Raw genomic sequence first — 23722 nt, forward strand, 5'->3', positions numbered from 1 at the left:
ACACCACTTTAGATCTATTCTATCCAGCTACTGACCTTGAATTGCAGAATAATGATAAATGGAGGACGTTTCATGTTGTGTATTTGTCCAGTTATATCTTAATTTCTAAACTACTCAATAACATTAAAGCCACTATTTTTTACCGTTGCAAAGCCCCACTTTGCTTGCACCAATTGACCGATAGCCGCTACCTCTAATCATCAGCATGTGAGCAATGTCGTCACAAGCATGCTAGTATACTGACGTTAGCATTATGCTCAAGCAACTCATGCGGAAGTGTAACGGATGTGGATTGGGCATAGGGACCAACGACTCGGGGTTGTTTTCCAGCTTTTTATCAGCTCCCGTAGAAAACAATAAACACACATTGTCTTGCTGTGATTTCTCTTGCTGCACCTCCGTTCTTAAACATACAAAATAAAATAATTTAAACTCAAAGGGCTGCCTAAACAAAATGGCGGTCCACCATCATGCTAAATGTGCTAAGCTAAATGTGCCGCCGTGAAAGTTAAATGATAACATTTACAAAACATATTAACACTACAAACGGCAGCGTAGTGTACTGGTATTTACAATATGCATTTAAGTTTGCAACTTAAACTGTTAATTTTTCAAAGAAAACAATAAAATAGCACATGACCTACCCTCAGCAATGCAAAACAACACTGAGGGGGGAGGGGTCGACAGGAAGTATGACATGTAGGAGGAACACAAAAGCTGATGCACAGCAAGGTCATTTCCACAGGAAACGTTAATAAAGAAAATTACAATTAATAAAAACAACTAATAAAAGCACCAACTACACAGTATGTACCAAATAAAACACTACAATTTGGCAAATTACAGAGGGTCATCTTCAAGAAAACCAACATTGAATGTATCCCATAAGGATGAAGGGGTATGAGGGCAGCGCTTATCCCTCAATCCATCAACTGGCAACAGGGTGCCTTGTACACCCCACAAGACCCTAACACACTGTGTAGTGCAGGTTCATGGCAGAGAGGAAAGTGAAAACAATTCAGCCCCAACGTTTTTACCAACTGTGCAAAAAGTCTCATTCCCTCTTTCGAACAAGGTCTCTTCTGCTTCTCCCACGTCACTAGTTCCTGAGGCTGATAGATCTGTAACAGGTGGGGACGAGGCAAGATCAGACAGCACACATGAGTCCCTCACAGGGAGGAAACTTACTGGCATCAGCAGGTTCCTGTGAACCACCTTCTCCCGTCCAGTGATTGTGTCGCAGATCCTGTATGTGTGCGTCTCTGTGTTCACGTCTATCACAGTGTAGATGGTTGAGTCCCACCGGTCAGCAAGCTTCATTTTACCTCTTTCCTTCCTGTTGGCCAAGAGCACTCTGTCACCGATCTCAATCTTGGATCCTTTCACCCTCTCGTTGTACAGCTGAGCATGCCTTTTCTGCTCTTTTGCAGCATGACCCTGGGCAATCACCATTGCTTCTTTCAGATCAACGGCGAGACGCGCCACATACTTATCATAGCTTGTCACATCAGAGTCATGTAGGACAGTACGAAAGAGGACGTCAACCGGTAGACGAGGGACCCTGCCAAACATGAGATAAAAGGGGGGGTAGCCTGTCGTCTCATGGGCCATTGAGTTGTACATGAACGTCAGAGTCTGCAAGCGTCGTGACCAGTCAGCTTTCTCTTCAGGGGGCAAAGCACGGATCATGCCACCCAAGGTCCGATTGAATCGTTCCACACTCCCGTTTCCCATTGGATGGTGAGGGGTAGTGTGTGATTTCCTGACACCTGAGACCCTGAGGAGCTCGCTTAACAGCCGACTCTCAAAGTTCGCCCCTTGGTCACTATGGATCCTTTCCGGGAATCCAAAGACACAGAAATACCTGTCCCAGAGCACCCTTGCCACCTGCTTAGCTGTCTGGTTTTTACATGGAAACGCCTGAGCCATCCTCGTGAAATGGTCAGTTATCACCAAAACATCCACAGACCTGTTTCTGGAGTCTTCGGCCGACCAAAAGTCAATGCAGACCAGCTCCAGTGGCCTGGTCGATGTTATACTATGCAGGGGGCCCTACCCTCAGGTTCAACTGTCTTGCTGACAATACATCACTGACAATGACGAACATAGTCTCTTACATCCCTGTCGTAGTTCGGCCAGAAAAACCTCTGTCTTGTCAAGTTGAGGGTCCTGAACTGAGCTTGATGTCCGGCTCTGTCGTGAACTCCTTGCAGAACCTCAGTCTTGAGTGAGTCGGGGACAACATATTGAAAACGATTTGCCTTGGTTTTCTGGTCCCTTGAAACCCTGTACAGTACACCATTGCTCACAGTGAGCCTATCCCAGTGCTTCAAGTACCTTGTGACAGAAACAGACTCTTTGAATCTTTCTCTTCTAGAAGGCCTCAGACGTCTCTCAACATAGAACAGAACACGAGAGAGGGTTCTAGCCTCCACCTGCTGATCACGAAGGTCCTTCTCAGTGTAGGCAGGCAAAGCGTCCTGTCCAGGTGGAACAAACTGAGGTAGATACTGCAACACTTTAACAGCACGGGCCCTCGGACCAGCATCCCACTCAATGTGCGACTGCAGTACAGCAGATACATGCTCCATCGCCACAGACTGAGTGTGCATGTGAAGTAGACAACACGTGGACTGTGCAATGTTACTCACTGGAGAGGGTTTCTTGTGACCACTTGAAGACAGGAAGGCATTCTGGACAGAAGCACTTGACATATCTTTGACCTCTGTGAGAAGACCAGCATAGGATTCAGCGAGCACCCTGTGGCCAACACTCTCCTTGACAAACGGCACACGGCTTAAGGCATCAGCTACAATGTTCTGCCGACCTGGTACATACTTGATGTCAAAGTCGTAGCTCGCCAACTTGGCTACCCAGCGTTGTTCACAACAGTCGAGCTTTGGGTCAAAGGGTTGTTGTCCGTCCAGACTGTGAATTTGTGGCCCTTCAACCAGTGACTTGACCATTTCAAAGCCAGAAACTCCAAACGGTGGGCTGGGTAGTTCTTTTGGGACTGAAATAACGACTTGCTGGCGAAAGCAATAGGTCTGGCTCGTGCTTCGCCCTCTTGCATTTGAGACAGAACTGCACCTATGCCATCCAAGGATGCATCAGTTGACAGCATGAAGGGACGCGTAAAGTCAGGATGAGCCAGGACGACACTGTGAACTAGTGAAGCTTTCAGGCTTTCAAAAGCCTGATCCTGTTCCTGCGTCCAATCAGATGCACACAACCTCCTGCTTGACAGCATGTTTTTATGTCGTTTGCCTTTTTCTTTTCTTTTCACACCCTTCAACAGAGTAAAGAGCGGCTTGGCGATGGCAGAGTATCTGGGCACAAAGTGTTGATAGTAATTAACCATCCCCAAAAAGGATCTCAACCGCTTCTGGGACAGGGTCACACCATCAGGCTCCATGAGGTCAGTGCTAGTCATGTTTGCGATGTTCTCAACGTTACTGGGGTCTGTTGAAACCATTTTCATCTATTATGTGCCCAAGAAACTTCACAGACCCCCTGAGGAAGAAGCACATTTTGGGGGCCAACTTCAGGTTGTGGTCACGCAACCATCCAAACACCATTTCCAGGCGCCGCAATGCAGTCTCTTCATCAGGTGCAAACACCAACAAATCATCCAAGTAGCACAGCAAACTCAGATAGTTTTGGTCTTCAAAAATGCTGGTCATCATCCGCATGAAGCTTCCAGGGCTGTTGCAGAGGCCCTGCGGCAGGCGGTTATACTCATACAGGCCCATGGGAGTGGTAAAGGCAGAGTACTTCCTGTCGTCCTCGTGAAGTGGCATGTTATAAAACCCGGAGGTCAAGTCCATAGTGCTGAAAAGGCAGTTGCCTCCCATGGCTGCCAAACAATCAGCCTGATGGGGCAAGGGGTGAGCGTCCTTCAGGGTTCTTTTATTCAACCAGCGAAGGTCTGTGCAGATGCGGAGATCTCCGTTTTTCTTCCACACAAGCACCAATGGTGATGCATATTCACTGGTCGATTTCCTGATGATTTCCTTTTCCTCCATCTCGCTCAGTATTTGGCGCAGCTTCTAGTACTGGCCAGGGGGTACCCTTCTGTAGGGGAGCCTGAAAGGTCTGCTTTCTGACAGGTGTATGCGATGCACAAAACCCTTCGCCTCCCTACAATCAAGACTGTGGCGCGAAAAGACATCCTCATACTGCAAAACAAGGTCAGCCATCCTCTTCTTACAGTCCACTGACACTTCACGTGACTCAATGTCAACAGTACTGAGACCAACTGACCTGAGCTTGTCTTGTACAGAATTTTTCACATCAGCAGTGGGTGGCATAGCTGATTGGATGCAGCCGACAAGGGGAACCTCCGAAGGCTCAGCAACAGCCATGTCTTCAAGCGCTACACAGGGGTAGACATCAGCCAACTTTGCATTGCGCCTCAGCAGTACAGGCTTGTCAGATGTATTGATGAGCTTTAGTGGGACCCACCTGTCTCCCCACAGCTGAGTTACAATCTTTGCGACCAAAACACCTCTGGGAGCTGAGCGGGATGATGTAGGTTCTGTTATGATGGTGCTGCCAGCAGTGTTCTTTGGTAGTTTTCCCCAGAGAAGATATTCACGCCCAGGCTCAAGGCAGGTAGCTGAGTTACACCTGACTGTACCGACCTTGTCAGGAATATTTTCACCTTTCCAGGGATTCAGACCAGAGAGCATAGAGAGGAAATGTTCAGTTTCTGGGTCTCTTGTTGAGCAGGGGCTGGACACCGCACTCCAATAGGACTCAGTGTTTAGACTGGTGCAGAATATGTTTTATGACATTGGTCCCTAGTATCAGCTCTTCATGCTGTCCCGGGACAACAAGTGTGGGAACCAACATTTTGCAGCCATACACTTCCATCTCCACATCGAAGGCACACTTGAGCTTAACACGAAGTCCGCCACATCCAACAAGGACTACATTCGCATCAATTTGATTGTGGTCAGTTATCATTCCGGCCTCCCTCAGCTTCATCTCGGCTGATTCACTGATACTGCATGCCATTGAACCGCTGTCCAACATGCCACCCATTGTCACTGTCCCACCCATCGCCACAGGAGTGTAGAAAAGACTGTCACTACTGCCCACTCTGTGAATATTCTGAAAAACAACAACTTCAGAGTCATTACGTGAGCCTTTCACAGACATGTAAACTGTCTCGGCATCAGACACGTCACCTGTTTGGGAGTCTGTGGTGCCACCTGTACTGCTTCCCTCAAAATACAGGTCAGCTAGTTTCCCTCAGACTGGGATTCAGAGGATTTGTTGGCAGGGCAATTCAGTTTAGTGTGGCCAGGGGCGAAGCAGGCAAAACACAGTCCCTCTGACATGTAGTGTGAAATGGTTGTGTGGCTGACGTCATTACAGACTTTACAAGCCGCCTCTCTGGAGCGCCTGTCACGAGAAATACGCTGGAACCTCCCACCTTGAATCTGATTAGAATTACTCCGCTGCTGCATTCTGTCCATCATCTCCTGAAACATGTTGGCCATCTGAGTGAGAAGTCTCTCCTCTGACTGTTGGAGATTCTGTGCCACAGCTGGTACAGAGGCATGACCTGGAGCATGGTGGGATTCACATTTAACTTGGGGAGACGCTGGAGAGGAACAAGGGAAATGGCACACATGACGCTGGGCTTGGAGAGAGAATGGAGGGGGACCCGGAGTGTGGCACTGCTCAGACACTGCCAGGCTTGCCGGTGATGGACTGGACTGCTCAGAATCAACAGTGGTTAAGTGGCTTTTTTAGCTGCACAGCCCCAGTGGTTCTACCACTAGCTCTTAACTCTCTCTGATAATCATCAATCCTCAGCTGAACATCACGCGAGGTCCACTCATGGATTGGCTTACATTTCAGGGCGCAGGATAGCTCTGGGTCAGGGCAGTGTTTGACGAACATGAGAGCCACTTCATCATTCATGTTCTCTGTCCGCTTCCCTTGTCTGCGCAGGCCCTCAAGTGCTAGGTCTGCCGCCTTGTTGAGTCTTATCCAGTAGTCGACTGGGTTTTCCCTGTGTTTGTGCAGAGTAGAATAAAAATCTGCGAGAGGGAGACACGAGGGAGCATCACTGAAATATTGGAGAAGAACATCTTACTATTATTTCAGGTTTTCGTTCATCATGAAGTGTAGGATCACTACGCAAGGCAATCGTCACAACATCTCTTGCCTTGCCCATCAAATGGCACATTATCACTGAACCACACACCTACATTTTTGGCAAACGAAGACTAGCGAATCCATCCATTGTTAATTCAGCGGCTGCTTTCAACCATTAAATGTACTTGCGTTGTGTATATTTAACCAGAACCAAAATAGAGCATAAAAGTAGGTAAATAAAAAGTACACAAATATTTAACAACAAAAACAGTTGTCAACTCACTGGAGGAAAAACATTTTCTTTAAATCACTATGCCCCAAACAATAGTCTTTTATAGACCTGACCGCACTATAATATGCGGGGGTTGTTTTCCAGCATCATGCTAAATGTGCTACGCTAAATGCATTTTTAACTCTGTTACAGAAGTACAGCCTCCAAAAAACAACAATACTAGGCAAAAAAGCGAGAATGATTACAACCTGTTTTTCACTGCTGTCATCTGACTGCTCATTTTTCTACCTTGTTGATCTTTTGTGATGTCATCATGTCTCAGCACTTAACCTAGTGAGTAAAACGTTATAATGACCACTAGCAAAGAAAAAGCTGATTTATTCTTTAACTACTGGATGCAGCAGAGTGACAGTGTAGTAAGCAGAATTCCCCAAATACAAGCACAGATCTGCTTGCTAAGGTGCCCTTGAGCACGTCTCTACTGGCACTAAGGCCGCTGTGCTGCAGCTGTGCCTGACCTCTAACCTCCCTGTTGATAAGAAGCAAGAGAAGAAAGAATTCCTCGATCAGGGGTCAAGGGTGTATCACTTCAAACATCGTTTTGTGGTATCCTACTCTGTGCAAAAAACATACCGTGCATGGACACAAATGTTGCAAAATGTCTGCTGTGCTATGGCTCAATGAGACACATGTTTTATATTAACTTCACACTTGGACTGCAGCAGAATTTCTGTGGAACTGTCCCAGCTTGAGTTACTTTCCTGCTTTTTTTTCCTGCAGTCCTGATTTTGAGCAACTGTTTAAATCTTTGCTGTGTCCATTCTTGTGTGTGTGTGCGTGTGCACGTACATGCGCTGTACTTTATGTGTTTGCGCTGTTTGATGAATCTCTTCCTGTGTTAAAGTCATTTTTGAGGATCTGAAGCCAAAACTGCACTTATCAGAGCATTCCACAGAGCCGTTGCAGGATGTGTTTGCTTGTGTGCATGTGCATGGGTGTGCCCTCTTTAATGGTGATGCATATTTCTGCGCATGATTTACAGCATGTGTACACATACATCTATGTGATACGTGTGTATGTGGCTGTGTGTTTGAGTGTAATGGTGGACTGTTCCACAGAAATTTGTCTTGGCTCCTCTGCATTTTTTCTGAGACACAATTTCCTCCCGCCTGTTTTCTGAAGCCCTAGCGATTGGATTTCTCACTACCATCTTACTCTCAGACCTCAGCACAACCTTTTTCCACCGAAATTCATTGGTAATGACATAAGTTTCCCACATGGACTGGATGTGTGCAAGACCTGTGTGTGTGTGTGTGTGTGTGTGTGTGTGTGTGTGTGTGTGTGTGTGTGTGTGTGTGTGTGTGTGTGTGTGTGTGTGTGTGTGTGTGTGTGTGTGTGTGTGTGTGTGTGTGTGTGTGTGTGTCCATGATGCACTGGGGTAACAACTCCCAGCTGCCTTGTCTGAACAGAACGCACATCTGGAGGAAAGGAGGGGAATAGATTCCAAAAAGAAACAAAGGAAAAGAGGAGTAAATGCTAGATTATCTTACGTTTAATGTAATATCCTGTTTGTTTGTTCTTCAACAAAGTATTTCAGATTCAGGAGCCGCACTGGATAGCATCTGGAAGAACTGCATCACTCCCATACATAAGCAGACAGTCATATCTGTGCATGCTGCAGATAGCATGAACATGCCTCTTCTGTATGACTGTGTGGATTTGTGCAATTGAACGCATATGCTTGCTTTGCCTTCTTATTGTGTTCTCGGCTTTTGTCTTTCTACATTTTTGCACGTGACATGAAATGCGCCGTTCCTTGTGTGTTTTCCATGGAACGGTGAGGGAAAAGTTGCAGCTATGTTGGGAGAGTTAAGCCATTTACGATTCTGGAACTGATTAGACAGAAATCCCCCCGGGCTGAAACACTCTTTCAGTCCATGTGAAAGAAATAAAGAAAAAGAAAAATAAAGAGGCAGAGAGAGAGTGTGTGTGTGATAGAGAAAGAGGGGAACAGAGAGAGAGGCAGAGACTGGTTTACTCTTATTTGGGAGGGAGGCCATTCTTTTTATATGAGTCACACTTTTAAGAGAGACCAGAACCCCCTCCCCCTTCCATCACATGCACACGCACACGCACACACACACACACACACACACACACACACACACTGCTCCATTCCTCTCTTCTTCTCTTTTTAAGGAAAAACTCTTCCCAGGCCAAGAAGAGAGAACAGCTTCAGAGAGTAATAACTCCTCTGCTTTTCTCTCCACTTGGCAAAAACTGGACTGCTGACTTACCTCCAACCACTTCTTCATCACAGCCCACTATACTTCAGATAAAGTCCAATTAAAAAGCATGAGGGACTAAAACGTCAAAACTTGTGTGTTTAAATACATCACGTTTCTTCAAATGCAACAGCAGCAATTTCTCATGGCTCATCACCCTTTAATCAAATGTCCCTTAGATGTGATAGTTTTAAGACATGGATTCCAGTCTCTGGTCCTTCACATCAGTACCTGCCATAATCGGTTCACCCAAATGTCATCTCTCTCTCCAAACTGACAGCCTCTCATGTAAAGGTTGTGGAATTGGATGTAAAAGCCTGTTCCCGACATCACCTCCTGGCCTGGATAACATATTAGTGTGCGTTGGCAGCTCTGCAGGCCACATCAGAGCATTCAAGCAAATTGAACACTTTGATACACATCAAGAGTTTCTGCAGCCATAATGTGATCAGCAACGGTGAACTGACAAAGAAATATGCTTTACCTTCCCAGAGGGCAGATGTTAGTGTATAAACATGGTGAGCAGACTCATGGACAGTCTGTTAGTGTTTACATCGAGTATAAACTTCTCTCACTCGCCCTACTAATTGTAACCAGACCACCAGACACAAGCGAGGTCCAGTTGTGTGTGTGTGTGTGTGTGTGTGTGTGTGTGTGTGTGTGTGTGTGTGTGTGTGTGTGTGTGTGTGTGTGTGTGTGTGTGTGTGTGTGTTTACGAGTATGGGGGAGTTAAGTCTACTCTTTATCCTGTTATTTTTCAGACTGACTCACCACATGTGCGAGATTAACAACTGAAAACTCTGAAATGTTCTATCTCTGGGACATTAAAGCTGAGTGTCCTTTGGGTTCCCCATGTGTTCCGCTGAGGGCCACATCGATTAAGTTGCCCATCTGCGCTTTGGCATCCTCTTTTACTGGTTCAAAGCAGTGATACTGGGGGTACACGGGCGCGCGCGCTCACACGGGTTCCTGCGGAACCATGGCGCCTCCAAGCGGACAGCAGTGGGCACTAGGGTGCGTCGTGCGCGTACAGGAGGAGGGATCAGAGCCTGTTTCTGGGGCTGAACCGGGACAGGAGAACGAACGGACGGCTCTTCTGCGGGAAGTAAACGCGCATCCAGGGCTTTATTTCCCATTTTCTACCTAGCGTATCTCCCTTTTCTTTCTCGTCTTCCCCACCTGCTGAGATGAGGAGTTAATCAACAAAGGATCAGCTGCTCATTAAGTTTTGAAGTTGTTGGAAAGAGTTCGGGTAAGCACTTTTACGCACAACGATGTGCCAAACTCCCTTTCCCTCTCTCTATCTCCTTTATTCCCCTTGTGATTTTCTGCCTGCCTTTGCCTCTGTCTCTCTGACTCTCTCTGTCTCTCGCACTCTATCTCTTTGCATGTCTTCAAACTTACTCTCATTAACAGACATTAGGAAATTATCTCAGCAAACTAAACTGCTGCGATAATACACTTTGAGTCCTTCAAAACCCATACAAAAGGTTCACACTAAAAAAAACCACAAATAGAACATGGGCTCTCTCATTCGTGCTGTTACCTCTGCATGTTTTCTTTTGCATGGTATTTACCTGTGCAGTGGTGAAAGGCTGTGCAGTCTCACACTCACTCCCCTGGCCAGTACAGTGGGAGAGGAGTGGGAACATCTGCAGGAGCGACTCCTTCGCAGCTCACAGCTGCCAGTCCGCCAGAGGGAGCCACAGCAAAGCGCGTAGCTGACAGTCTGACGGTTGCTGTGCACTTTCATTTTTTTTAAGAAGGCCTAAAAAGGTGTTTGAAACTATTGTTTTCCTTGGTGTAAATGGCAAAAAAAAAAGCTGCCAGCAGGTGTGAGATTATTTTACTTCAAATCACTTTACATTTTTTATAATTGTCTTTTTTTTTTTTAAAGGATATTTTAAAGACAAATGTATGGCCTTTATTTACATTGAAAATTACATAATAAACAGGTTTATTTTCTCAAGAGGGAGACGATTCTCTTGTTTTTCACCTCTGAGGGCACATATTTCTACAGCGTACATATATAGTAGGCTATGCCGCATAGTAAATCAGTTGGCAGGTCCAGTGCTGGACACCTGCCGGTTGAGATCTTAGCAGTTGGTGTAATGGAAAGACACTTGACCGTAGGCTTTGTTCACATAGCCAGCAGGGCTGGATTATCAATTAGACATAGAGTGCCATGTCCTGGGCCCCAACCTGCAGCGGCCCTTCAGAGTGTGTTTGTGGTAATCTGATTAAAAAAATGTTTTAGAGTATTCACACCAGCAATAACAAGGCCAGTAAGACAGGTGCTGCAGGATTACCCGCCTTGTCAAAATTTACATGATGCATATCCCTATATAAATGTGTGTTTAGCCAAATCACAAATGAAGAGCCATTAATCGGCCTGAGACAGTTGCTGAACAGATGTTTGCTGTAAGGGAAAGGAAAGCCTCTGGAGGGCAGCAGACTGAAGCCTTGTGAGTCTGACTTTAGTTAATCAGCAGTCTGCTCTCTGCTGCCAAATGCATCCAAAGTCTATTCATTTTGTGTCATCACTCAAAGTGTTTAGATTTTCCTTGATTTGAGAGGAGGAGGTGCTATGTTTTGTTTATAATTACTGTAATTTTTAGCCTTGGACTTACAGGTTTCATTTGGTGAAACAGGGAGTTCTTCAAGTACTTAGACCTTTGTATATTTAGTGGATCTGATAAATTCCCATTGGTTGCAGCTGAAGTTTGGCAGCATGTTAACGCCTGTTCAGGTTTCTGCATGAATAATCCCATAATGTGGCAAATGTCCGCCTATGTTAAGATCAATCACTTCTTCCAGCTTCTGTCGTCTCCACCATTTAACACAAGAGAGAAGAGACATGTTCAACCCCTGATCCTTTCAAACCTGTTTCATAACTCTGTGGCGGCCATTTTGTTCACTGTGCAACCATAAGTGGACTGTTCCTTGTACAATTAGCTTAAACTGATACCAGATGCAGAATCTAAACTTTGCAAATTATTTTTGAAATCAACTACTACTACTCAATATATGACAAAACTCATGCAGCATGTGGAATAATAAGAAAATCCAGTATTATAAGACTACAGCCAGCAAAAAAGAAACAGCATCACAACTTATTTCTTGATTTAGGCTTTAAGTTAGTCACATAAATGTCTTTCTATTTCTGTGATTCAGTGTTTTTCCTGCATTTTTGGGGCTTTTCCATGACTTCTATTTTGACTTTAATGATTTTGAGAGATAAAGTGAAAATTCAAACAGATTGTTATCTCAGTTGTGTGTTGTCTTGTTCCTTTATGCGTCAGACAGGACAAGAGGAAGATGCTGGGGTTTGAGGTCATCGCTCTCTGTCTTCTTTTTGGAGCCCTGACTCACGGCCAGCAGGAGTGCGGCAGTGAGTGCCAAGAAACTGAACCCTTGTTGCCTCATGGCTAAAGTACCATGTCATGTTGATATGTTAACACAGTTTTCGTGACATGCGATGGAACATTTCATCTTGCTTATTTAAGTGCATTACAATTTTCCAAAGAGGCTTTATGTGTGTTTTGTTTGCGTTCCCTCCAGAGAAAAATGAATGTCCCATAGACGTGCACTTCACCATAGACACATCTGAGACCATCGCCATGCAGGAGCCGCCCCCAGGAGCTCTGGTGGAGAGCATCAAGGTTCCCTGTTTATCTGCATAATTTTCAATTAAGCCTCAACACAAGATATCCCTGTTTCATAGTGTCATCATCCCTAAATGACCAAGTGGACTGTAATGATTTATAATATGCCGTGCCTTTTGTTGTTGTAGACATTCGTTCAGATGTTTGCAGAGCGTTTGGTTGATTCTGACATCAAAGGTACTGTGGGGGTCAAATGGAACGTCGGTGGACTGCACTTCTCCCAGGAAAATAGGATTATCACTGAAATTGGACCCAAGAACGCTTTCATCAGTGTGAGTGACACACACACATCAGCGCACACATATGCCTACACACAGCGGCGGAGCCCATCTTTGCAAACATTTGGAGCTCAGCTGCAACCAAGTGGGAGATTTTTTTCCCCATTTATGGCAGCTATATACATTACTATTCAAGCCATTGGAGATAATAGAATACCTTAATATTTATATGTCAATTTAGAAAAGCAAGACAGTTGCCATGGGAAAAAAAATTCTCCTCTAGAGCGTACATCATTTTGTATCTAAATGTTCTCCACTTGTCTTCATTATTTTAAAACCCCAGGACAACAAATGTTGACGAAGTTAGATAACATACATATGTAGGGTAGAAATGTGGTATAAACCACATTACTAATCTTAAAGCCTATTTGTTTTATACTAAGCTGGAGTGGAGTTCATAGAATGAATGTTTGGCTGACAATTCTGCTACATTTGAATCCATGCCATGATAATCTCGGCTGCTCTAATTGCAAATCAAGGACCCCAACAATCGAAGACTGAAATTAAAGATGTTATATAGAAGATTCAAGGCGTGGAGTGGAGACCCAAAAGTGGGGAGAGTTGTCGTCTACAGTGTTTTTCTTTTGTTTACCAAATGATTAATAATGCCAATGGCTATTAAGATTGGGTAAATCTGCTTTGGGACCCTGTTGCTTCATATCTTCAGAGACCCTTAGGGTTTTGGGTCCCTGGGCAGTTGCCGACTTTTTCCAATTTGTAAACCAGCCTTTACAAGTCTATCTTGTTTCACACTGTTTGCAGGCCGTGGGTGGAATCCGTTACCTGGGTAAGGGCACCCACATCGACTGCGCCCTCGGGAACATGACGCTGCAAATGAAGAGATTTCCCAGTCACCCCAATGCCCTCCGATTTGCTGTGGTCATCACCGACGGCCACGTTACTGGAGAACCCTGCTGGGGCATCAAAGTGGCAGCAGAGAGAGCTCGTGAGGAGAACATCCGGATATTTGTCGTAGCTGCATCCAAGAACGTGGATGAGAACGGGCTGAGGGAGATCGCCAACTCTCCTGCAAACGTCTACAGGAGGGAATACATGGCTGTGGATCTGAGCCAAGGCAGAGCAATCATACATGAAGACACCATTGACCGCATCATCAACACAATGGTAACACACAAAGACACCCACATACACGCAGAGAAACGAGATACATGGCCCACGCCTGTTCTGCTCACACCTTGTTCCTTTTGTCTTCACAGAAACATCTGGCGTTCGTAGAGGTAAGAACGCACAGACAACTAATGATCATAAAGATTTATGTTTCAGACTGCATCAACACTGACTGATTGTCTTCATTGCTTGTGTGACACAGTGTTACAAAGTGACCTGTCTGGAAACAAAAGGGTCTGATGGTCCACAAGGCTCCAGAGGACAGAAAGTGAGCTTCCACACACACACTCACACTTACAGAATTCGCACTTCGAGTCACTTTATTCTTCACAAATGTTTTCTACTTTGAATTCCTTGACTGCAGGGAGCCAAAGGAGATAACGGCGACCCAGGTCTGAAAGGAGGAAAAGGTCGCCCAGGAGACCCTGGTATCGAAGGTCCCATCGGTCAGCCCGGTTCCAAAGTAAGACATTGAACATCCACATACCCGTCGTTCACTATTTGCTTTGTTTGTGTCTGTATTGTAAAAAACTAATTTTCTTTTCCCTTCCTCCTCTCTATAGGGACAACCAGGTCTTTTGGGCGATAAGGTGAGGCATGCACTCTTTTGTGTGGCATCAATGCATGACTTAAGTCTTTGAATAAATGACTGGCTTTGCAGGTCAATGATTATAAAATGTAGTCAGATTAGGTCATACTCTGTTAATGAATAAGCACATAATGATCATACATAAAATGACTGCTGGATTTCTGTCTGCGCACAGGGAGAAATTGGAACTCAGGGGAAAAAGGTAGGAGTTTTTTCTTTCATTTATGATTTACTATCTATTAATTATCATACATTTTGTTAAGTTATGGTCTTTCTTTTCTAATTTCTTTCCTCTCTCCATTGTTAGGGCGCTGGTGGCATCCCAGGACGCAATGGGACAGATGGACAGAAGGTAGGTGCTGCTTAACTAAAGGAGCAAGTTTTGTTGTTCATTTTAGGGGGACACAATGCTACTTCAAACCATTACTGACTTACTAACACTGATTCTATTCTGAACGTTTCAAATAGTTGATGTTTGATTTTAAAGTAAAGCTCTAGTTTTGTAATGCAATTGTTTTGTTCCCAGGGTAAAATTGGACGGATCGGAGCTCCTGGCTGCAAAGGAGACCCAGGCGACAGAGTATGACGTTCAACGTGATTTGAATGATCAATACCTCCATATTGTATTGAGTTAAATGGCCTATTTATGGTGTGTGTTTGATGCCTCGTAGGGTCCTGATGGTCACCCCGGGGACGTCGGTGAACGTGGTTTCGCTGGAACTGAAGGAGATAAGGTACATGGTCTTAATTTGAATCAAAATCCATACGCCATCCAACCTTTGGTTAAACTCTGCCTGACTGTGAGCATGTGATTGTGTCCTGTTTTCAGGGTGATGCCGGTCGCCCTGGTAGACCTGGACCCTCTGGCCCATCCGGAGAGGCTGGACCAAAGGTAAAATCGGAACACAGGGACAGGGAACGCTGTTCTTTGCTGGGACAGATATTAGGTCTAAAGGTCATGTTATACAGGTTTGAATAGGTGAAACGATAAAACTCTGGTGCTTCGTCCACAGGGAGAGAGTGGAAGTCCTGGATCACCTGGCGACCCTGGACTGAAAGGAAACCCAGTAAGGCTCATCGCCACAGACAGAAATGCATTCACACACATAAAGCAGCTTGTAGCTCACATGTGTGTTGTTTTTCTTAGGGAACCCCTGGACGTCAGGGACCCAATGGAGAGTCTGTAAGAACCTCCGATTCACCTTCATCAAATTCCCCTTCATCGTTAGCCTGCATTGGCAATGCATTGATTTTCTCATTGTTCTTGCGTTCTAGGGGAGAAGAGGAGACTATGGGCCAAAGGGTGCTCAAGGGTCAGATGGCAATAAGGGTGATAAGGTACAACTACGCAAGTGTGACACATTTCTGTATTGTAAAATACACTTTTTGCATCGGATCAAATTATTTCTTTCATTGAGATACAATACTCCACCACTTGGGAGCTCAATGCAGATTTTATGTTTCAGGGTGAAATGGGTCCAGAGGGCTCGAGAGGACTGCCAGGTGAATCAGGAAACCAAGGAACAAAGGTTTGAAGAGCCATGTCAACTGTATAAATCGCATAAGTTCATAGGAATACCGTACACAATTGAATCTACCCACTATTGTTGCACCTGTCGTCAACTTTCTCTCTGAACAGGGAGACAGTGGCCTGCCAGGGCCCAGGGGACCACCGGGGACAACAGGCGAGGCTGGAAAAAATGTAGGTTAAGTGTGTCAATTGGGCTTCATGTGAAAAAGATACCTCATCTAGATTACATTAACACGGTTTGTACGTTAGGGTACCAGAGGTGACCCTGGTGATGCTGGACCTCGAGGAGAACCTGGACAGGTTGGACCGAAGGTATGCACCTCTGTGTATGTGTGGATGTGTAAGCATCTTCCTCTGACTGTTTTCAGCTGCATTTGTCTTGACTGTTTCTTTTGTTTCTATTCAGGGAGACCATGGAAGACCTGGCTTCGGCTATGCCGGGTCAAGAGGAGAACCGGTAACGTACACATGCACTTTGTCATTGGGTACTTTTGCTTGCCGGAGTGACACACTCGGCTGACAAAATGTTCCTTGTCTGCTGTACAGGGTGATAAAGGAGGTAACGGCAATCGTGGGCCTCGCGGCGGCAGAGGAGACTGTGGTCAAAAGGGTGACCCAGGAAATAAAGGAACTCTGGGAGAGGGAGTGAGTAACTCATTGTAGTTGGATTTATTCTGTTACTGGAGCGAAAAATGCAGGTACAAAATGCTATTTTTTCTGCTCATAACAGGGTGAGCCCGGATCTTCAGGTGAGCCAGGCCTAAGAGGACCAAGAGGAGAGGGTGGGCGTGATGTAAGTATACATAAAATGCACAATAAACCAGGGAAACCCACATACAGGGGCCTTCCTGCTCACTGATATAGGGAGTTGCATCCAGCTAGGAAATGCCAGCTAAACTGATGTTTATTTGTTACAGATTAGCGTTATCTGCTAGCAATCCCAAACCAGACAAAAGCTGAGAGGCAGAATGGGATTTTAAGTGTTCTCTTTCTATACAGGGATATCCTGGCCCTGAGGGAGATCCCGGCCTCACGGTAAGAACATTTTATTAAACCACTCTTTTATCACTGACGTATCACCAGAAATACATGCATGATATCATGATATAATGTTTCTTCCTGCAGGAATGTGATGTTATGAACTACATCAGGGAAACATGTGGCTGCTGTGGTGAGTTTAGCTACTGTGTTTCCGTTTGTGATCTAAACTTGCTCTGATAAGCTTTCTGGTTATCACAGCTTGTCGTTTTGTCTGCAGACTGTGAGAAACGCTGCGGACCCCTGGACATTGTGTTTGTGATTGACAGCTCAGAGTCAGTTGGTCTGACCAACTTCACCCTGGAAAAGAACTTTGTCATCAACACAATCAACAGATTGGGATCTCTAGCCAAAGACCCCAAGTCAGAGACAGGTAGACATGCATTTGTTCATGCACATGTGGTTCTTAATTTACTTCAGGATTTGTCTGCGCATTGACAAAAAAATAAAATATATATAAGATTGCTGCCAACTTGGTGTCAACAAAGTTGCATGTGTTCCCAGGCACAAGAGTGGGAGTTGTTCAGTACAGTCACAGTGGAACCTTCCAGGCCATCCGACTCGACGACCCCAAGATCGATTCAATGTCTGCTTTCAAGGTCTTGAACACAAACACATGTGCAGCACAGACTGTTGTTTACCATTTTTTTGTCCAGATGTGTCTTAATTAATCAGGGCTGAAGTACTGTCTGATCAGATGTGCTGTCTGCACACATATTAGTCATCACAGTAACATGTCTCGCTCTCTACATTTCACTAATTTATCAATACATATAATCTGGAATGCAAAAGATGGTAGACCCACCTAAACGATAAAACTGGTGATATATTTTTTGTAACTGTCAAAAAATCCTGTGCATAGACCAAAACCAACAATAAATTGACAACACTAAAAAATCTTGCCAGTATAGTAAAATCCTAATAAAGCTCACTCCTCTGTGGAATCAACCTCCATTGTTATCAAAAATATATATTAAAGACACATCACTGAGTCAAACAATTCGACTTGGTGACAGGTTCCATGTTGAGCATGAACTTGAGCACTGTAATTTCTTTTAAGTCAATCATACATATACGTGTCAGTCCTGCTGCCTTAAAAAGTCCATATAGTGCTAAATGTGTATTCATCCGCAGCTGAAAATAGTCCCATTATTCACTCCTGTTTAAGATACATTTGCTAAAAACTACAGTGCCCAGTAGTTTCACAAAATGAGTTCGCCTTTTTAGAAGTGAAACCATACTTGTGATCTAGAAAGATATGCTATATTTTAGCTTTTTCTGCTAACACTGTCTTTTAAGCCGACGTTCCTGGGTTTATACACCTGAATCATCCCACAAGGCGGCCATTTTGAACAAGGGAAACTCTACCTTGAAGCATGAACAGCGAGCTTTAATTGTTAGCTGTCAGTTTCAAGATAATTCCTATTATATGCTAGTACTTAACTATATGTTGATTTTACTTAAGCGCAGTCAACAATAATGCCTTTGATCTTTTTCTACCGAATCAGCCCAAGTCTTCAAAATGGTGGCAGTGTAATTATCTCAAGTGATGGAAGCGCTGTCCTCTATATCCGCACCCAGTAGTGATCAGTACATCACTGTACGTGCAAATCTCTCACATTCGGACTTCTCCACTATTCAGAATGCAGTGAAGCGCTTGGAGTGGATCGCCGGAGGAACATGGACTCCATCCGCTCTCAAGTACGCCTACGACAACCTGATCAGGGACAGCCGCAGGGCCAAAGCCAACGTCACTGTAGTTGTCATCACAGACGGACGCTTCGACCCCAGAGATGACGACTCTCTGCTCACCTACCTCTGCAGGTGCCTGGCAATGGGGTGTTACTTGGTGATTTTGAACTAGCATTTGTGTAGATGAATAATGATCCATCTCAATGCTTATGTTTGTATGAGCAGTCATCCCGGGGTCGATGTGAGTGCTATTGGTATCGGAGACATGTTCGACCAGATTGAGGAGAATGAGAGTCTGAAGAGCATCGCCTGCCAGAAGAGTGGCAGGGTGCTGGGCATGAAGCGCTTTGCAGACCTGGTGGCAGAGGAGTTCATCAGCAAGATTGAAACCGTTCTCTGCCCAGGTACACTTATTTCCGAAGCACGCATTATGCACAGTCTGTTAACCTAGCAGATTATAAATCCGTTGTGTTCTGTACTTTTTCTCTGATATTCTGTCTTTTATTTTCTTTAGAGCCCATCGTCGTATGCCCTGATCTCCCTTGTAAATCAGGTAAGATTTTAAATATTATGTATCACCTAAAAGATTTTCCGCATTTAGGCCAGAGTAACCAGCAATTTAAAGGCGTCAACATGCTTCAAATGAAGTGCTTGGGAAAATGTCAAAGAGCGTCTGAAAAAGTTTAGATTTTGGGGGATATGTCTGACAATTTTTGTATCTTTCCGAAACTGACAATTCTTCTGTTTTTATTCTTTACACAATTTCTGTCGTCACTTTTCTTGTGTAGAACTGAGGGCAACACCATGAATGCCTTTGAGGAGAAACTGTCTGAGAGTGTGCATTGTTCCTCATTATTATGATTCAATGTCCTGAACCTCTCTATGACAGCAGGCTTTTAGCCTCACCTTCAAGTGTGGCCATTCAGTACAAGGATAAACATTTGGGCCTTCAGATGTGTCCGGACAACACTTGGTATCAACTAGGTCGTTTGAAGCACGCTGACGCCTTTAAGCTATGTTAAGGATTGGACAAGTATTGTGTAAATTTATTATTTTTACACATCATTTTGCTTCCTCTGCTATGATGCAATGAATTCATGTCCCTGTAAAGCCAGCAAATGACCAAACCTTTGCAATTTAGTACAACTCGGTGTAGCTCCGACATTTTTGCTAGCTGTGTTGATGCGTCGTGTCTGTGGGACTCCGCCCACAATGTTATTCCGCCCACTTGTTTCAGGAGGGGGCGTCACAGCGGGGCAAGAGGGGCAAGCCCCTCCCCCCTGGAAGCCGCTGGCCGAGGAAGGCAGCCCCTCATTGGTCCCCACCTCTTTGGAGGGTGTGACCAGCCTGCTGAACGGCCTGAGCGAGCAGCAGTACGGGGTTGGCGTTGCAACTATGGCGTACACAGCCCAGAGAGCCAAACTCGCCAAGGGGGTGGACAGGCAGCAGTGGACCCAGCTGTTCATCGACTCCTTCAAATATGTCTATGGAGACATTATGGGAGACCCAGAGAAAGCCTTAGGACTCTGCTAATGCTAATATGCTAACCTTGCTACCTCGCCATTATGGTCGCCAATAGCTAATATTACATTTTACATTACATTACAGTAATAAGCTTACTGCTGGACATAGAATAGATTTAACCAAAAACTGTGGGCATTTTCTAATGCTCTGGTGCAACATACACCTGGGCTTTGTGCAAAAGGAATTGAATGATATGATGCTGGCCTCGTCCTAACATTTCAGAGCAGCCTTATGTACAGTTACTGTATATGATGGGCCAAAACTCAAAATGTGATGCTCCCTCTCATAGAATATTTCTGAATTAATGTAGGTGGAGCTGTCTATCTGAAAAGTATGTCTGTTAAAAATATTATACATATCATTTCTTCTACTTTTGTGGAAGAACGTTTTCCATTCACATGGACAGCGGATGTCATTTGTTGGAGGCAGATTGGTCTGTAGAGCCATTCATGTTACTCCTTCATAGTGAACAGTAGCTTTTTGATGAAGCCTCATTTCCACTGTGAATCACAAGCTAACTGAGTCACTTCGATGTTTGTTTTTTTGTTGCTGTTTTGCACACTTCCATGGTTACGGCCTTTACTTTTTTTCTTGTGCTCTGTGAATGAGTCATGTTGGTGAAAAGGCCATGACATGTGGAAAAGATCTCACACACAGTTTACTGTATATGAGTCAGAAGTTGGTGAATGTGGATGTTTGGTTAATCGACCGACAATGAAGGAACTATTGTATGTTATGCCCTTGATTGGTGCATGTTTTTTTTTTTGCATGTGGCTTGGCTTGTAAAGTAGGATGACAAAGACCGGCTTTAACCAAATGTCATGGTATCATGGTAGCTCTGTGATGGAAACTTACTGATGTGAACTATGTTGTTTTGTATAACATGTATTCATGTTTTAATTTGCCATCTCAAGAGAATAAAATCATAGAGCAAACTAAAAAAGTGTTTTCTTGATGAGGCCACACTGCTGACATGATAAGTTTTAGATGTAATCAAACAGCTGGAACTAGCCAACTAGCATGGATGAAAGAAGCCTACACTACAGTATGTTAAAGCATATTTTTTTGCTGGCTTTGACTCCTGCGCATCTGTGTTCCAGCTGTAGCTCACTGAACACTGTGTTCAATTTAAAACTTTACATATATGTGTGTGTCTGTTCCAGAGCCTGCAGTGGCTAGCTGTGTTCAGCGGCCAGTGGATGTGGTGTTCCTGTTGGATGGATCTGAGAGGATGGGACTGGAGGACCACCGGAGGGCCAAAGAGTTCATCGAGAACGTGGCTCGCCGCCTCACCCTGGCCAGCGGCCAGTCAGACAACAGGAATGCCCGCTTGGCTCTGCTGCAGTACGGCAGCCCTACAGAACAGCGGGTGGAGTTCGCGCTCACACACAATCTCACAGTGATCTCTGATTCGCTGTCAGGGGTGAACTACATGGACTCCTCCTCCGCTCTGGGCAGCGCCATCATCTATGCTGTCAACAATCTGGTGATTCCACAGGTAAAAAAACCCACTTGATATTGTATTTGTATGCAGGCAGCCTGTGCCATAGACCTGTCAAGGAATAGTTAAAAAAACATGTATTTGCTTTCTTAAGTTAGATGAGAAGACCAATACCACCCTCATGTCTGTACTGTAAATATGAGGAGCTCCTCACAGCTGAATTCCAAATATGTCAGAATCTTTTTACCAGCAGCTCTACAGCTCACTAATTAACATTATCAATTGTTTAATTCATGCAAAAACTGAAGTGTAAAAACAATAAGTTGTGCTTTTACAGGGGGTTATGTGTGGGACTGTTTCTCAGAAAGATGCAATGATTTCCTTGTCAAATTGGCGACAAGGCTCCAGGAAGTCATTGCCACCAGTCAAGAATTAGTCCAGAATGTAAACCCCACGGAAAACCATGATTTGTCATTTCTACACTTTGTTTTTATTACAGACTAAACAAATGAGATATATAAGATGTCAATTTGTCTATTAGTGGTTGTTTTGCCTTGGACCAAAGTCAGGCTAGCTGTTTTCCTATTTGCACTCTTTATGCTAAACTAGGCTAATTGCCGCTGCCTGTAGATTAATATTTACTGAGAGTGGTATCAATCTTCTAAGCATATATCCCAGATATTCTTTCAAGTAACGTTACGGATGTGGGATGGCTTTTAAAGATTGGAAGCAGGGGAGAACAGCTAGCCTGGTTCTCATTCGCATTTGTTTTATCTGTACAATTGGCAGCACCTTGTGGTTTTACTAGCTGTTTTGTCCTACTTCCTGTCTTTATGCTAAGCTAAGCGACTTGCCCTCTAGCTCAAGTGCCCAGACATGAGAGTGGTATTGATCTTCTCCCTTAACTCTGAAAAGAGTGTAAACCCTTAACATTGCCTGTTGTGTTTGTAGAGGGGAGAACGCTTGGCTCGTCGCAACGCTGAGCTGGCCTTTGTGTTCGTCACTGATGGCATCACAGCCAGCGAGCAGCTGGATGAGGGCGTGGATGCCATGAGGCGAGCTGAAGGCGTTCCTACGGTGATAGCCGTGGGAACAGACACAGATGAAGAGGTGCTGCGGAAGGTGTCACTCGGGGATACGTCGGCCATCTTTAGAGGAGCTGACTTCGCCATGCTGAACAAACCGTCATTCTTTGAGCGCTTCATCCGCTGGATATGCTAGTGAGGAACTGTAACGCTCGGCACCATAGAATTAGAACCCATAGAATGAGCGAAGGGCCAGCTCCTTCAGCGTAACGCAAATACACACAGGGGCATTAACAAACCCTCTGTGATCATTATCTTTACTGGATGCAAGGCACTAAGGCGGCTACATATCCTGTTGTTATGGGTGAAGATTCTCTGACAAAAGCCCAAAAAATCCACGTAGGACCAGCTGACACACTCACACAAACACATGCAATATCATTTTTAACTTGATTGTTCTAGTCATTCTAAATCTATGGTCAGCACTTCCGACCAAAGACACTCCTAAGTATCCCAGAAGAGAGGTGTGTGATTAATGGATGTGTACAAAACAAATTGTACGCTTCATTTAGTTTTTATGTTGTATTGATTTTCAGTTTGCAGTCTCTCTCTCCCTCTCTCTCTCCACCTCTCTCTCTCTCTCCCTCACAAGGTTGTCTGCACAAAGTCAGTATTTAGGTGCTAAAAAAGTAATAAAGGACAAAGCTATTTGAGTAGTTTTGGAAACTTTTTACATTGTGTTATGCTGTAATTACTATAGTTTGTTCAGGGGATAAAAAAAAGTGCATGTACACTTATCTTCTCCAGGGGTAAAAAATCGCACATAAATGCCTCACACTGTGGTTAACTACACATGCATTACCAGACAAACATAATGGAACCAATCTGTAAACATGGATTTCCAAATAAATCCGAATGTGGTGACCCCAAAACTGTCTTTTGTGTTTGCTAGATATATTATTGTGTCATGTATTTGTGATCCATGTACGGTTTGCCATTAAATCACTGTAACCTTGGCAGGAAGGAAATGGAAGAAAGAAAAAAAGGATAGAAAACATACATAAACACAAACATACATAACACATTTCATGCTTCTGTAATATGATATTTATCCCCTATCCATGATAAATTATTTTGATCCCATAAGATAAGTTGGTGCATCTGGCTCCCTCTGCTGTACAGA

The 23722-nt window shown here is 44.5% G+C and overlaps 1 protein-coding gene across 1 annotated transcript; it reads left to right on the plus strand.

The window, feature by feature from the left end:
- Nucleotides 1–9668: 9668 nt before the first annotated feature.
- Nucleotides 9669–23465, plus strand: col6a2 (collagen, type VI, alpha 2). The gene is made up of 32 exons (XM_054626206.1): nucleotides 9669–9880; nucleotides 11931–12019; nucleotides 12190–12290; nucleotides 12422–12565; nucleotides 13334–13696; nucleotides 13789–13809; nucleotides 13902–13967; nucleotides 14064–14162; nucleotides 14263–14289; nucleotides 14464–14490; nucleotides 14596–14640; nucleotides 14815–14868; nucleotides 14960–15022; nucleotides 15118–15180; nucleotides 15302–15355; nucleotides 15436–15471; nucleotides 15564–15626; nucleotides 15755–15817; nucleotides 15928–15990; nucleotides 16069–16131; nucleotides 16226–16276; nucleotides 16366–16464; nucleotides 16550–16612; nucleotides 16819–16854; nucleotides 16945–16990; nucleotides 17078–17230; nucleotides 17362–17456; nucleotides 18500–18681; nucleotides 18775–18953; nucleotides 19064–19102; nucleotides 21237–21571; nucleotides 22466–23465. Exons 2-32 carry the CDS (start codon nucleotides 11947–11949, stop codon nucleotides 22733–22735), a joined length of 3036 nt encoding a protein of 1011 aa, XP_054482181.1. The 5' UTR covers nucleotides 9669–9880; nucleotides 11931–11946; the 3' UTR covers nucleotides 22736–23465.
- Nucleotides 23466–23722: the final 257 nt, after the last annotated feature.

This window comes from Anoplopoma fimbria, chromosome 3 (assembly GCF_027596085.1).
Source record: "Anoplopoma fimbria isolate UVic2021 breed Golden Eagle Sablefish chromosome 3, Afim_UVic_2022, whole genome shotgun sequence".
Classification (NCBI taxonomy): domain Eukaryota; kingdom Metazoa; phylum Chordata; class Actinopteri; order Perciformes; family Anoplopomatidae; genus Anoplopoma; species Anoplopoma fimbria.

Bases quoted from the DNA above. Each gene is read 5' to 3' on its own strand.
- col6a2 (XM_054626206.1), top strand. From the start codon at position 11,947: ATGCTGGGGTTTGAGGTCATCGCTCTCTGTCTTCTTTTTGGAGCCCTG. The intron at 14,163-14,262 runs GTAAGACATTGA...TCCTCTCTATAG, and splicing joins TCGGTCAGCCCGGTTCCAAA to GGACAACCAGGTCTTTTGGG. The intron at 16,991-17,077 runs GTGAGTTTAGCT...TTTTGTCTGCAG, and splicing joins GGAAACATGTGGCTGCTGTG to ACTGTGAGAAACGCTGCGGA.